The sequence below is a fragment of the Lampetra fluviatilis genome, chromosome 5 (assembly GCF_964198595.1).
Source record: "Lampetra fluviatilis chromosome 5, kcLamFluv1.1, whole genome shotgun sequence".
In the NCBI taxonomy this organism is placed as follows: domain Eukaryota; kingdom Metazoa; phylum Chordata; class Hyperoartia; order Petromyzontiformes; family Petromyzontidae; genus Lampetra; species Lampetra fluviatilis.
In genome coordinates, this window is record NC_136279.1 from 20329436 (window position 1) to 20345299 (window position 15864).

A 15864-nucleotide genomic window follows, 5' to 3' on the forward strand; every position below is an offset into this window, starting at 1 on the left:
TCGCTGCTCCGGCGGTGTTTACATCGAAAGCTCCAATTTATACGCCGCTGCACCCCCTCATACCTTCAATTCCTCACGAGCACGACTGGGGGAAAATAAATAAACAAGTGAACAAGCGAGGGCCCATCCCATCGAACCGCGTAACGTGCCATCCCGTATTTTGCCTCATGTGCTAAACCCCATACGTATGAATCACTCCATTAGAGGGAAAATGGAGACAAATGCCCTAAATCAAGGCGATGATTGAAGACATTTCCAAAGCTACATTGAAAAGAGAAGCTATGAATATTAAGTGTGGGTGCTGGGCACGTGGCACGGTGGGGTTGCAATTTTTTTCCCATTTAGCCGGATGGCTGGGGAGGAGGAGATAATGTTCACTGCCGAGATGGTAGGACTCTATTAAACAGGCTATTAGATTAATGGGAATTTGTACACGTTGCATTGCATGCGGGGTTATGCGGCCCACGGACACGCTCCATAAACTACGGGTGGAGGGGGGAGTGGGCGATGTGCACTCGCAAGAGGACTTTCCGCCAAAAATTATTACCCCACAGAATAGCAAGATGCCCGACCTATAGAAGCCTTGCTACGCCACACCATACCGTTTAATTAATTGGTTTAAAGTCACGTGGTCTCACATACTGGGTGATAAGAGGCTTGGAAACATGGTCAAAAGGCCGGGTGACAAATAGTTGCCGTAATTTAGTGTTGCAATTGTTTATTTAATGTTGCACTTACGTGCAATCTCCCATAATTCCATGCATTTCTCAATAATAACTGACTGACGTTATCCTCCGTAGTTGTGATCTATTTCTTACCAACTACAGCAGCAGTATATATGTAAAAAAAAGACCGTAATTGTAGCTTTCAATCTCACGGTTAAAATTCAATAGGACGCTGTCCAACGAAACAAACAAAGGCGAGTGAAATAAAGCATGTTGGTGCGTTATGCTTTCAGCGCATTCGAGCAAATCCACTAATGGGAGCCCCACACACATGAACGCACCCGTCCTCCTGGAGACCTCCGGACTGATCCATGTTGCATCCCGGAGGGGGGTGAGACGGCGGCGGTGGGAGGAACTCGGACCAGTTCACTCCGGGGGCCTTTGCCGCCTTCGTTTTGCTCTTGGACTTCTTTTTCCCGCGGCCACCTTCAGTGAGCAGAAACAAATTCAAATTGACAACGGCGGTATTTATCGACGAGCTCAACGTCAATAACACAACGCTGCAATATAATATGAACAACGCAGTTGATTTACGCAGCAAATCCTCACTGAAGGTCCGACTCCTGATTTGTTTTCGTAACTACCGTTTATTTGCGCGCTAAGTACAAAATTCAAGAGTTTATCTTTTTTATTGGAAAGGTCAGGAAGGTAGTTGCCATACAACCAACTAGCGACGACCTCATAGCTCCGCTTGTTGATTGTTCTCGTGCACACAACAGGGTTGGCACAATTCAATTACATTGTCGCTGCGACAACAGCAAAGCCCGGAGAATATAAAATAACTACAAAACAATATATTGCAGGCATTACACAGGCTTGGGTTGTCAAGTTGACCGCATTGTACGAGTCTGCCAACAGAGATCTGGCCGCCGACTCGTGCGATATTAAAACTCCAGACAGGCACATGGCTTTGGAAGGCAAACAGAGACGCGGGCTGACACGTGCGGTGAAGGTTTTACCCTCAGTGGGAATACGTCCAGGCGCTCTGAGTGAAGCAGCGCTGAGTGGTTACGAGCCGACAGTATTAAAAAAAAATTAAATTGCAAGTTGCCTGGCCCCCTCGCCACGGCAACCCCTTGGTGCCGCGTCGCTCCACCACTGGCACGCTCACCGGGGTGCCCGTTCGGTGCGCTCATGCATGCCTCCGTCCGGGCCAACGACGCATTTTGCCAGAGGGCCCATCGTCTCGCCGATGTTTCACATGCTCAAAATGCGCGTAATTTAAAAAAAAAAATTGTACTTCATCGTAAAAATAAAGCGATCAGTGTATGTATGTTGAACTTCTTTCGTGAGATTTGACCTGAATCGTTTTGACCACCTGCACTGCAAATACACTCTCACTTTGATTGTACCACCAACTTAGCCTGACCGGCTGCTGGGCCAGGTATTGTTAGCGAGAGCCTATTAAAGTCGGCATGGGATCTAATGTGTGCTACAGTTCGTAGTACCACACATGCTTAGTCACTTTTGTCTCACAATTGCTGATGCCGGACACAGCACACTAGGTGCTCATGTAAGGTTGAGCTGACCTAGGGGAGGCTTAGACTAGATTCAGGTACGAATCACTACCGGTGATATGCATTGCCAGGAATTGCAGCTGGAAGAGTTTTGTTTGTTTCGATATATCACCATATTTACTGTCATAATCATACATACAGTTCTCGTTTGATTTGTAAATAAATGTTTCTTTGCATTCGGGTTGCTCGAATTGTAGCAGTCTGCTCACCCCATTCACTGCCGCTCTCTGCGTGTGCAATTTTTATTTTCGTTTTATTTCTGAACCGAACAACAGTAGCTGTAGCGGCGTCTTCCCAAGAGGTCCCTTTTCAATACTGAAAATGTTCTAAAAAAAGGATTGCTGAATATTGCTTGAAATCATCGCCTGTGGGTGCAAGCGGCAGTGTTTATGATCGAGGATGGATGTTAGCAATCGACGAAGGCAAATTCATACCCATGGCATATGTGGTTATGAGTCCCAAAATAGTGATACTTCAAAGCACGAGCTATCCGTGCTTTCAGTTAAAAACGGATTTCTCTTTAACTTTACACAAGCTGGGGGAACAGAAAAAAAGATAGCGTACTACGACAGGTCAGCGATGTTCGCTACAATTACACATGGATGCATGCATGATACAAGGAAATCCAATTAAACTTACAAGATACTGAAAAGAAAAGAATGAGGCACCCGGGTGGTTCAGGGTCGTAGTGCCGAGTCAGGAACACTGGGTTCGAAACCTTTGGTTCAGCCAACCGTGATTAAGCCAGGTTCTTAAGAATTGTCGCTTCATCACCAATTAGTGGGGGGGAAACATTTTTAGATGTATTTTCACACAATTTAATAAGAATTTACATTTACTCGTAAGGCGCCTTCCAGATCTACAAATGAACTGTTTAATTGTCGTGAGATAAAAAAAAGTCTCTCGTACCAGAGTGCATGGGAACGTGGGAGGCCTGCTGTTAATAAAAGGCAAAGTACAGGATATTTTGGGGAGAAATTGTGTTAAAATGCTATTCTCGAGCCTTTTTGCTGAAAGCCACACTGGCCCCAATGCTCGGTGACATTTCTGAATGGATTCATCTAAAAAACATGACGCCAATAGCACAACCGGAATGCTTTTGAACAAAATAATAAAACAAAACGCACAGCATTATGAATACGTAAGACAAATTCTCCACGTGATGGGTCAATATAATAGACCTTGAATGTTAACCCCCGTAACCCTGCTAGTCACTGGCAAAATTTGGCAGTGTCGCATACCAATGACAATGTTGCATGCATTCCCGTGGGCATAGGTGTGCTTTTTTTTTAATGTACCGCATGACAGACAAGCATGTTTACAGACCCTGAGTTGACACATTCAAGCAGATGCATTAAATAGACTCTGACTCCCCTTAATTGTGTTACCTTAATGAAGGCAGATTAAGGATCTTCCTCATTTATCTAAAGTAATCTGACTGCAGCTTATGTCTTCTTTGTTAAATACATACTCGTATGTATATATGCTTATCAATGGGAGGGGGGTGGGGCGGGGGAGCGGTGGCACAGTGGTTAGCACACTGCGCCATGAAATCTGGAGACCCGAGTTCAATTTCCGACCACCGTCTATCGTCTCTGGCGAGCGACATCTAAATTGCCCATGGCCCCCTCCCCCTTCACCAACCTGTACTTGACCAGCATGGTGAAGTACGCTCAAACAACCCGCACGACTGAAATATAGGGGCGAGTCATTGCTGCAGTAGTGGATTTACAAAAGGGCTGTAAATGATTATGATTCTACTTATTCATAAATGGATTACTTGCGGCGCATCCATAGGCACAATTATCTTAGACATTTGTCTGGAAAACAATTAAACTAATTACTTGCATTATTTAGCATATATATGCAGGGTAAAGTAGTAAAAATGTACAGCGCCGAGTGCTGCTACTACACCAGGAGCTGTTATTACACTAGGCATGATAACCATAGCAACTCATTACGTTCCCTAGTCATTTGCTTTAATGTATTCACCCACGATCCAAACTCATCCATCCATCTGATAATTGATTTCTCAGAAAATAAAAAATCGGTCAATAAATCAATGGTCAGTAAATGTACGCTTTATTAACTCGTTTGTCTCTTTGGTCGCTCGCCTTGCTCCCTGCCAGACTCTGACCAACCTGAAGAACCGCTGCTGCGATCGGTGCTGTGGCGTGAACCCAGGGAGCCATGGTCCTGGCTCGGGCCACCCGCACCGCCCAGCATGCACTGCGGCCCACGCCGTTCTGGGGGTCACGAGGTCGTGCAGGGGTCGCGGCGGAGGTCACGATTGAGGAGGGTGGCAAGGAGGCCGTTTTGCGGGGGATTGGCAGAATTTGCAATGGGAGCAACAACAACAACAACAAAAATTGAATAAGCGGCAACACAAAGCGAGACAAACAACCACCAGTGAAAGAAAAAAAATAATCAAAGGGTAAATAATGAATAAAGGCAATTAAGCGCAACGTGGGATCAAATTAATCAAAATATATATTCATGTTCACAGCAAAAAAAACTGAGCTTGGTAAGCAAATTAAAAAGCAGCATGTGGACGGGAGGGGTTCCTGTGATTTATTATATTTAAAATATTTGTTTTTCCCAAGACTGCTGTGTTGCCTTGCGCTAATTAAAATCAGATGTGAAAACCACAAACACCCCTCGGTGGTGGCGTCACCTTTGTCCCCCCTGGCGCCCAAGCAGAGCGCATCGTCGTCACAGCTTCATTATTGCGACGGTGAATATTTTTTTTTATTATCTGCCGCGGGCATACACTGCTCTCATCTTCTTCAAGTTTCCCTTCCGTTAACCCTCATTTGGGCACGATTAAATGCGCGCCCATCCGGCGTCACGGGTGAACGACAGGATCTGGAATTCTCACCGACAGGTTTAAATGAACGGGGGGGGGGGGGGGGGGGATTACCGTTGGCAAATCGCGCTTGCTCCGACGGCACGCCGAAACCCGCGGGCCCCGCAGGGGCTGCCCCTCGCTCGGCCGAGATCTCGTTGGCGATGTTCTGCTGGATGATCTGCGTGGTGGCGTAGGGCGTGGCCTGGGGCGTGGCGCCCGGGCTGTAGAAGGCCGCCTCGCGGCTGACGTCGATGCTGCTGTAGATGGCTCCGTCGGACGCCAGCGTCGCCGACTTGGCACCCTCCGCTCCAATATTTGAGAAACTGGCGTCTGGGTTGAGGGGAGAGGAGCACGGCGAGCGTTGTGAAATTCGCATCGGTGTGAAATTCACATCGGTGTTTGAACGGCTTTTCTGCACACCGCCACGCACTGCTCATTTCTTCAGGATCTCATATTTTCCACGTTTACATGTGATAGTTGGAGATTTTAAAAAATTGTTGCAGGCAAAAAAATAATTTGCTTCAGAAAAAAAGGAGAGTTTTTTTGGACATCATTTTTATGGGCTCTTTGGTTTCATGACCAATATATTTAAGGACTCTTACTTAAACAGTTTAACTTTGTAATTTAAACATCCTCAAGTTTGATGGTGGACTTCAAAAATACTTTTGAAGTTAGTACTGTAATGTTAATTTTGTATTATAACATTCAGGTGGAAGAACACAAACATTTTGTGCGCAGCAAGCCATGTCAACAACAGGATGGCAAGGTTCCGTGTGATAAGCACAAAGACAAAAACCCCCAAAGTGTTTCGGAGATAAAAACAAAAATCTGTCATCGGGAATTCAATGGAAATAGTACACAATCAGATGCAATTTACCAACACACCCAGGGCGCCGCACCAAAATGAGAATATTTCAGAAGACAAGCATTACGCTGTCAACCTGCAGTCCAAGGTGAGCCGAGTAAATTAACGGGAACCAGGAGGTGGGCGTGCCGTGCTGACGTCCATCCTCGTCCGGCGCAGAAATAAGGCAGATACATCGAGAGCCTAGAAGTCTGAGAGCCATTTACCCGCTCCGTGGGCAGGGGGTCCTGGGTGGGAAGCAGCGATGCAAACTAAAGAATGGCTCTCACGTCTCGTTTCACGCTTCCCGTGGAAATGACGAACATTTTTCCTGGCTGGAAATCGTTGCGACTCTCATTCGCAGTTGTGGCCAGTGACCCACAGAAGCAAACAGACCGAGCTGCTTAATTCCACGCGCACACGCAGATTACCCCCTAATGCCAGTTTTGCAAGATCTCTACACACTTCATGCGTGCCCTTTCTTGCTGCCTAAATATAAAAGCTGATTTTTTTTAAATTCTGTAGGCTTGACGCAATACTATCATTCAGAATACTATAATGCGTTTTGCAAAACGTTTGAAGACAAAAAAGTGGCATAAAAATAACAACATTTACTATTTCAACTGAGAGGTGTGGAATGAGTGTTGTCCAAGACATGCTCTTACACAAGAAATCATTCTATATTTAGATGCCAAAGTTGGAACTCGGAGTTATCGTATGAGATTCATGGTGGCAAGAGTTTGCTTTGTGCTAAGCCTTTCGATCAGATGTCATCTTGATAGCCGAGTGTCGATATCCACAGCAGATGGCTTTCCGCCATTTGTAATCGTCAGCATCTCCCATGGAGTCCTCTCAAATTGCCCACATTGTACTGACAACTGTTACATTTTCTTCCTCAACTCCTTTTAGCTTCCATTCCGCCCGCCCCCCCCCCACTGCAGTATCATATTTGTCACAGCTCCAGTTGACCCATCGGAAAATATGCTCCCCACACGCCACCTTTCCTCTCATCAGATTACTCAGTAATTCCTGCTTGTGCCAATTCTCTGCCAGTACATCTTCACTTCATTCTCGTCGCACCAACTCAATGATTTATTTTATGCTGGAGCACCGCATCTCAAGCCTGCTTCGTGTTTTCATCTCATCCTTCTGCAGTGCCCATGCTGCATGAGCACATTCCACTTCACTCCAGAACCAAAGCTTTCATATCTTCGTGCTCAATTTTTTGTTTGGTGTCTGACATTATCATTCCCCCTGACCTTTTAAAAAGCTGCCTTTTGCCATTCTGATTATTTCTCCTTATATATTTGTTTACTGCATGCACAACATGTTTTCATTCATGAAATGACAACAACAATTACAGTGGCAATATGACAAGATATTAAGCATGAGAAGACCATAGGACTAACATTTCTCGTGGAGGAAATTTGATGTGCCACTAATATTCCTTTTCAACAAAACATTTAACAAAACCGCACAATGTAAAGACTATACTTGAGCAAGATAAATAATTAATATAATGTTCAGACATGTCTCTGCTTTTGTAAATTAATCTTTGCCATCTAAGGCCGCTGAGACAGAGCCTTGTGCCTCGGACGCCTGTAATGATGTTGATCATCAACGCGACAAAATAACAATGAATGATGTTCATTAAGTCGAGCATGGAGAATCACAGGTACAGCTGTTGTGCCGTTTGAAGTTGGCCAACGTATGCCCAGCTCGAGCATTAGCAGAGGATGAAAAAAACCCCGTTGTTTTTGTTGCAGACTACACAGGGAGGCTCATAAAACAGAGGCTTGCACCATATTTTGCTGTCATCGTTCCATGAAACAAACTAGCGGTGTCACACCTGCAGCAGGCCTCAGGCTGCTCTATCATTGATAGCCAGTATTTCTCATCCACGGGCTGAGTTGGACCTTCTGAATAGCTATTAATAATTTTGGCATCTGGCCTACCTCCAAATATGTAGAGTCGTGATTCGCCGGCGAAGTATACATATTTAATGACATCCATTTCATTCAAAATCCTCTCCGCAAAGGGCTGCACTATATCTTCCACTTTTCAAAAACACATACTGCCTTAAACAGTCATTTAAATAAATTGAATTTCAACTTGACACGCAAAGCATTCACTCACTCTCGCAGAGAGAGAGAACAACTTAAGAGGCGCGAAGAGCCACAGGCAAGTAGGAAAGGCATCCAGGTGGCAAGCCGGCACCAATTTTCCAAGCTCTGTAGTCCTCTCCATATTCAGGTGTTATCTTCCAATTTAGGAGTATTTACACGTCTGAGGAAAGCGGAGCAGCCAGAGAAAACCCAGACGTGTGAGGAGGCAACAACACTCAGGTGGATTTCACATTTGCTTTACTGCCTTTTTGCGGCATCTCCTTAACGCTCACAGGAAGGGAGTTTCAGAACATTTTTGTGATCCACCATACCTCGCTTCATCAGCGCTCGATTACGGGCGTGTGTGAGTAGTGCGCAGCTAAATCATCATCATCATCGGGCTACCAACTTCTGGACAAAGTCTTCCCTCGCCGCGCTCCACCCCTCGCTGCTTTGCGACACCACAACCTACAAGACGGTCGCTTGACGGGGGGGCAAGTGCGGGAGGAGAGGAAGAGCCGGGATGATGAAAGACGCTGGCCGGGGCAGCCGCCTCACCTGCGTGCGAGAACCCTTGGTCAGCGGCCTCCGTGGGGTGAGGGCAGCAGCTGACGGCGCAGTTGTTGGCCCCGGAGCCCAGCTGCAGTGCGGTGGAGGGCCACGAGTCGGCCAGCCACGGGTAGGTCGGGTCGCTGGGGTTCAACACGCCCGGCCTGTGGCAGGGGGGGACGACGACGATGACGACGATGACGCACGACGCCGATGCTTAACGGCACGGCCACTTGACGCGAGCACCACACTACTGCGGGCGTCGGCCATCGCGCCGGGAAGGCCTCCCTTTGACAAAATTGTTACACGCCTTTTTTGCTTAGAAGCCGCCACCCCCCCCCCCGCACCCAACCCCTCCTCTCAAACAAAAATTTCGGCTCGATTATCATAACAATTGAAAATCACGTGACGTGTTCTCCAATTATATATTTACATTTTTAATCGCATTGGGGTGTCAACCGACGTGGCAAGCGGCGTCGCGAATGTTTTCAAAACAGCCAATGGAATGGCACAAAGGAACTAATTTCGTGCGTTGCAGAGAAAAATGGGAAGCGATTGCCATAATCAGCGCTGATCACAGAAGCCCATTCTTAATTGTGTCCAAAAAATCCACTTGGCCATTTTCCAAGCGCGTGGTGGTGGTGGTATTGCTGACAAGCGCGGCTGACAGGAAAGAAAAGCGCAGACAGGGAAAGCGTTTTCTTTACCGTCCATTACTCATGACTGTCCCCTGCGTCCTCTGGAAGGTCACTGTAATGGGAAAAGCGAGAGAGCGAGAGTCAGTGCCGCGGCGAATGCAGATCCCCAGCCCAGCGATATTTTTCAACCCACATGACATGGGCCATTTACCAGTGTGACACCCATGCACACTCACACAGGGCGCGCGCTCGCTCGCGCGCACGCACGCACACACACAGTCAGTAGCAACGCCATCGTACACACGTGCACGCGGAAATAATCTCTTTACAGGCTGTCGAGGTAAGTGCTGTTAGCAAGCGCCTATGAAAGCCAGCGTGGCAAACGAGGGGTGGGGGAGTGACCAACGATGTAACTTCAAGTACTCATTTTTTGGCATCGGGTCACCACCTGGCTGGTGCCCCCCCCCCACCCTCGTGTGCGCGGGGCGTAACAAGTTGGAATTGTTATCATCTTTATTTTAGTCGCAATTTACGGGAAGGCTCCAGGCCAGAATCAGATACCGGGAATTAACCACAGATCATTCTCCAAAGACAAAGATCCCCCGTACAGCCTGTAGAGGCTGTTGGGCCAAGGGCTATTAGTGAACTCCTATTAAGGCTGGAATGGTCCACAAGGAGGTGGTTTGGCTGGGTCACTCTCTATACACACAAAGACAAAGATCCCTCCTATAGCCTTAACAGATTGTTGGGGAAAGTGCTGTTTGCGAACACTTATGAAGGTCGGTAAGGTACACGAGGGGGTAGGTGGCCAGCACCACGCCCGACCGCCTTTGACTCCCCAGTGGCGATGTTTACACACTGCACCAGGTACTCATTTGAGGCTGAGTCGACCACATACAAACACACACACATTCAGACACAAATGCTCATGCACACAACACAATCACACATGTTCATGCACACGGATGATGAACGCACCTCACGCGCACACACACACACACAGTTGCATTGTATTTTGACCGAGTAAGTTTAATAAGGAGCCCCAGTGGCTCGAACATCTTCACTCCTCCCACCCCCAACTCCCCCAGCAAGTAGCCTCAATTTAAGCCACGGGGTCTCTTGTCTTCTCTTTGTCATCAGTAACCCTTAGCCCGGTCCTGACCGCCCTCCTGCCTCCACCGCAACCCATCCCGAGGCGGTTCGGCGATGACCTTCATATCCGTGATGGATTTTATTTCACGACAGTGGCACATTTCGTGAGGACGGAGCACCCTGGGCCAAGTCCCCCATTGCTCAATGAAAAAAAAATTATCCAAGAAAAATCAAATATCGCATCACCAAAAAAGAGATGAAAGCATTTCCCCCAAACACCCTCCCCCCCCGTCTTTATATCTGGCTGATTAAGGCATCCAGTCAATAACAATGTTCGTAGCTTGAATCCTCTGTTCTTTTTATTTTCTATTTCTGCGTCATAACAGCGGCAGCCTCAAAAAATCTGCACGATCTCAATCACCCATTTGGCAGCAAGCTCGGCAATTTCTGCAGAAGTGGGCGGCCCAGGAGTGCAATGCACCTTCCCTGGATGGGAAAGGGGCTCTAAATATGAGGCCATCACGCAGATCAGTTGACATTATCTGCTGTCGAGCAGTTTCTAATTCTTCCCTGTAAAGGGTGCACACTTGCCAATAACCTCTTGCAACTGATTGGTATCAGTGTTCGCATTGTTATCCCTGTAAAGCAATTAGGCCTATTAGCTCCATTAACTTCACTAGCACCGATCGCCTTTTGCCAGCCAACCGAAATTTGGGAGGTAAAAAATTCGCGACACTGAATTGTCAATCAGTCTCATGCATCTGAGGCACGTTAAAAGAAGCAAGCTATGGCAGTGGGGAGGAGGGTGCAAAAGGTTTACAGCCCACTCCTCCCTCCCACCCCGTACCCCCAACAGGAATCACCGGTTCAAACCCCCAGCAAGCACACGAGATACAGGTGAAATATTTGTCTCTTCTAGCAGCAGTTTTATTCTTTTAAAAGTACCAATATGTAATGGGTTAATCCATGCATATGCATTAAGCTTAATCCACACTTGTGGGTTAGTGTAGGGCCCACTTGGGCGAGCGAGCGCACTGTCATCACGGGTGTTTTTTGCGAACGGTAATTCCGCCCTCCCGTCCGTGGCTGGAAACATGTAAAATGACTGAAATTAGAACGTGCGATGCTGCTTAGGCCCATACCTGCAGGCGTGAAGGTGAAGGAGCGAACTGCAATAGCAGGCCCAGCGTGAACAGAGAAGGGGGGGGGGGGGGCAGAAGCACAGAGACAGAATAGCAGAAAGAAAAAAGAATCAAGCGTTAGAAAGCAGCTACGGGTGCGAGTCGGCTCTTACAGGCGGCGGTTAAAAGAAGCGAGATTGTTTTACTCTTAAACATAAAGTAGATCAGCAGCAGGCCCTGGACATCGGGCTGAAGATAGGCAGAGGATCAGGCTGCAAATAAACAGGGACAGGTGCGGCTGCACGGGGCGACCATGCCATTTTTTTGGTTTATCGGCAATAACGCCGCACCATTGATTTTTTTGCTGCTGCCTCATACATCAGCTCGGCACATCACTCCCACTTCCATTCCTTCCCCCTGGCTCCCGACCAACCGACCGCCTCCCCCCCCGGCCCAGTCCCAACCCGAGGCCCAACTGCACAGATTCCCCGCCGAGAGCCGCATCCGACAACAATTAGGACGGCCGGTCGCTTATCCGCTTGCGGTGCTGCAGCGGAAGAGTTGTCGCATACATAAATCTTCCTCGGCAAGATATTGGGTGTGAACACGGGTCAAGGGTGGTGAGCCATGCGGCACGCGTTTTAGCCGCCGTCGCACTCGCGGCTTGACCTCCAACCGTGACCGCCCTCCGAAGCGCTTAACAGGGTTCAAGCTTAACCACATGCAGAGTGCTCGTCGAATAAGGCCCCGTTAGGTACATTATGCGTGGCAAGAAGCTCGTGGCCAATAACAATATTGATAATAATTGAAATGGATTTTTTGTGAGAATACAATTTGAGGCCCAAAGAGGCACCGCACTCGTGATCTAATTGCCATTGAGCAATGGCCATTTTCATTTCGAGGTCTTAAAAAGGCAGCAGGAAAAATCTTACGTTACTTTGGCAAGGGCATGTATATCCACAGGACAAATGACTGATCGCAGAGGAGAATGGACTGAGGTGACCCTTTCCAGCATCTTAATAGGATTTAAACTCACAGACAGTTGCACGATTGGGAGTTCTGCTGTATTACCAATTCAGCTACACTCCAAGCACAATTCAGGGATACTTAAGAAAATAAAACAATACAGAACATTCTCCTTGTTGAACATTTTCAGAAGTGCACAGCAAATAATTCAATATTGCAGTTATTATTGCCGCATTAAGCTACCACTTATGCTGAGGAAGTCATATTACTAGTCATTTAAAAAATCAATGTGGCAAATATTTTAATGGGGAAGTGCATTAAAACGCAACTCTGGTAAAATGCAACCGGAGGAGCTCGGGCAGACGCTTGCAAGTTGGAGTGGGCGTAACAGCTGCTTGCCAAGGTGAAGGCAGGTGGGCTGGCGGTCAAAATTACACACGCGGTCCAACATCCCAGCAAAGAAGGGGTGGCCATAACGGCAAGCCCAGCGCAGAACCAAAAAGCTCAGAGTTATGGGATGCGAGTGCAGTGATTGAAAGGGCGAGCGTGCCACCACCGCCCGCACACGAGCCCACCACGCGGTGGTGGCACGCGCGCATGCACGGGACCGGGTCTGCCTGGCAAAAGGCGTACCGGCGTAGTTGCTGAGTCCTTTGCGCTTTTTGCGCCGGCAGTAGAGCCACACGCTGAAGCTCATGAGGATGACCCAGCAGGCGCCGCCGATGCCGGCGATGAACGCGGGCTGCTTGACCACGTCGGATATCTGCCCGGCAAGGCTCACGTTGCTGCCGGGCTGCATGGAGACGATGCCTCCGCCGACGGGCTCTGTCGCCCCGCGATAGCACGGGCGGCGCGGGGAAACACACACACACACCATCATCATCATCATCACCTGTTCCTTCTGTCAGCTTCTGTCAGCTCATAGGCGACGCTGGGGCCGGGTGAAATGTCCTGCCGCCATTGTCTTTGTTTCGCCCGTATTATGCAACCCACATATACACGAAGAAACACACGCACAGACGTAGAAACACAACGAAGATACAAAGAAACACAGACACACACACACACGCGCACGCGTGCGCACACACACACATGAGCACACAAAATGTAAAACATTCATTGAAAAGGCCCCTTTCTTATTTTGCCTGCAAGTGTTAAGATTCTGGCAAATTACCGGCATATTGAATAAACCAGCAGAATAACTGCGTTGTTATGTTACAATTACTGTGCACAGAACGAAATTGGCAAGCGTGCGCTGTTTCAAGAATGTCTAATCACAACTGCGTGTGCTTCTAATATTACCTGCCATCCTTTACTGCCACCTCTTAATTACAGCGCACATCTATTATTAAATTCCCTTTTAGTGAACAAAATAAAAAAACGAGAGAGGTTATTGCAACCAGGAGTGGCAGGCAGCAGAGCCCCAGTCTTGCCACTGCCTGCCTATGTGTGCATCTATATCGTTAGTTTGCCTTCGAAAGGGCTTGTTGTTCTGGCTCAAGAATTAAGTGCATCCGAAAAATCCCTATCCATTCTTCTCATGCCCCATCTGTAGTTACACTGATAACCACCACGGAAATCTATTTCAATAAATGTGAGTCGTTGCAGGAGGCAAGCAAACCTCAAATGTATAAAGACTCGAGTGGGTGCCTACACACGATATATATACACACACACACAGACGTGTGCTCCCATATAGCCAACGCTTCACCTTTGATTTTTGCACATAAATCGTTTTCCCTTTCCCCCCGGTGCGCTCACGTAATCCGCGGGATAATTTCACCTCATGATATCCACGCCACCCACCCGCCAAAAAAAAAAGTAATCAATTTCACGGCAGAGCAAACTGCACATGTCCAGGCGCGGTGGTGGCGGCGACAGGAAACCCTGGGTCACTTGGCCACGGCAAAAAAATGTTTATTACCACCCAATTTCCAAACATAAAAAGAGACGTAAACAACAACACAAAAAAAACCCCAATACACAAACGCCGACTGAAATCTCAATTCAGGTGCACGTACCGTGCTTCAAGCCCGGCGGTGATCAGTTGGAGCGCATGGCTTTCTACCGGTGAAGTTAGTGTCGTAAATCAAAAAACGGTGCTGCCGACATGAGCCTTCAACTCTCCATCGATTGGCACCGAATAAAAAAAAAGCATATTTCTTAAGACCCATGGAAGATTTATACACGCTTTGATTGCTGGCGGGAAGGTAATCTTTATCCGGGTCTACATTGGCCACCTAATATGGCCAGGTGTCACAGATTGTACCAGAGAATGTTTGTCTTGATTAAGGGAAGGCACGGTGGCCGTACATGAAAGCCAAGTAAATTTCTTTTAAATTGCAGGTGCGATGCTTTTTGCTTGAGTTAAAACCAGATTAAGAAACAAAACAAAACAAACAAAACCTCCTGTATGCACGAAACATATGCACGCAACTATAGAAACTGAACTGAAAATAAATGCTGAGACATTGGTGATCATGCACCACCTATATAAAACAGGCAAATTCTTTTGCAACGCTTTCAACAAATCATCATCTTCCAGCAACCTGAAGGCAGGATTGGTGAACCATGCAGAGAGGGCTCATGCATGAAAGCACAGTAATCAGGTTCCTGACCTATCCGTGTAGAGTTAAGGGTCCCCCCCCCCAATATTTCGTGCAAGTTTCCTCTGGTCACTCCAATTTCTCCTCACCAACCCACAAAATAGGTAAAAGCCGCTCATGAAATAAAATTGGTGAAATATGCCAAGGCAGGACAATGGTGAATGCGAGTCTTCAAGACTCAGCAATGAATTGTACGAAAACATGCCGTTAAATTCTTAAATCGCGAATCACGACAAAAAACATTTTTTATAGATATAAAAATGTTTTGGCAGGTAAAGCCGACTGAGCTATATAGCTCTTTCTTTTCAGAAGCGACCTGGCCACAAATGATCGTGAGACGAAGTGGCTTATCAATGAGAAATTTAGAGCAACCCCAAGCACCCCAAATAAAATGATACATTTTGCAAAATAAAATTATCTCCACGCTGGACAGAACGGCTGCTATCATGGTGCTCCGGGCCATGCCTTCCCAACGCCTCCTGTGCAGGCACGGTGCCGGCATTCGGGGCACGAGCATCGTTCGCGCGGAAGTGTTGCGATTGGAGGGTTTCGTGGATGTATGCATGTTGAACTTCTTTTGCACCGTATGTATCCAAATGGGAAAGGACGACAAACTAAACACAAAAAGCAGTTTAAAAAAAAACCTGTTTCCAATCGAGATTATTTAAAAGTTCATAGCTCCAGTGGCTTCCTAATATCGGAAGGACAGAGCGTTTCAGACGGCCACGGAAGCGCGTCTGAAAGCGCGCGACGTGGTGACCGTTTTTGTTCGACGGCCAGCCAAAAACCGCCGCTGCTGCAAGGATGACCGGAGTTCGCGTGATGATGATTTACGCCCCTTGACGAGATCAGC

General features: G+C 47.4%; 1 protein-coding gene across 4 annotated transcripts in view; it reads right to left on the reverse strand.

Annotated features, from left to right (window-relative positions):
• LOC144932749 (roundabout homolog 2-like) overlaps positions 1 to 15864 on the reverse strand; it is a 200766-nt gene that overhangs the window by 18335 nt on the left and 166567 nt on the right. For 3 of the 4 annotated variants that reach the window (XM_078857153.1, XM_078857152.1, XM_078857156.1), the window contains exons 17-23: positions 13039 to 13230; positions 11461 to 11487; positions 9296 to 9338; positions 8598 to 8752; positions 5163 to 5420; positions 4384 to 4488; positions 1007 to 1151 (exon numbers count right to left, since the gene is read on the reverse strand). In XM_078857153.1, coding sequence (XP_078713279.1) covers positions 1007 to 1151; positions 4384 to 4488; positions 5163 to 5420; positions 8598 to 8752; positions 9296 to 9338; positions 11461 to 11487; positions 13039 to 13230 — 925 coding nt within the window. The remainder of the gene's footprint in view (positions 1 to 1006; positions 1152 to 4383; positions 4489 to 5162; positions 5421 to 8597; positions 8753 to 9295; positions 9339 to 11460; positions 11488 to 13038; positions 13231 to 15864) is intronic. The other variant, XM_078857154.1, reaches the window with a different exon arrangement.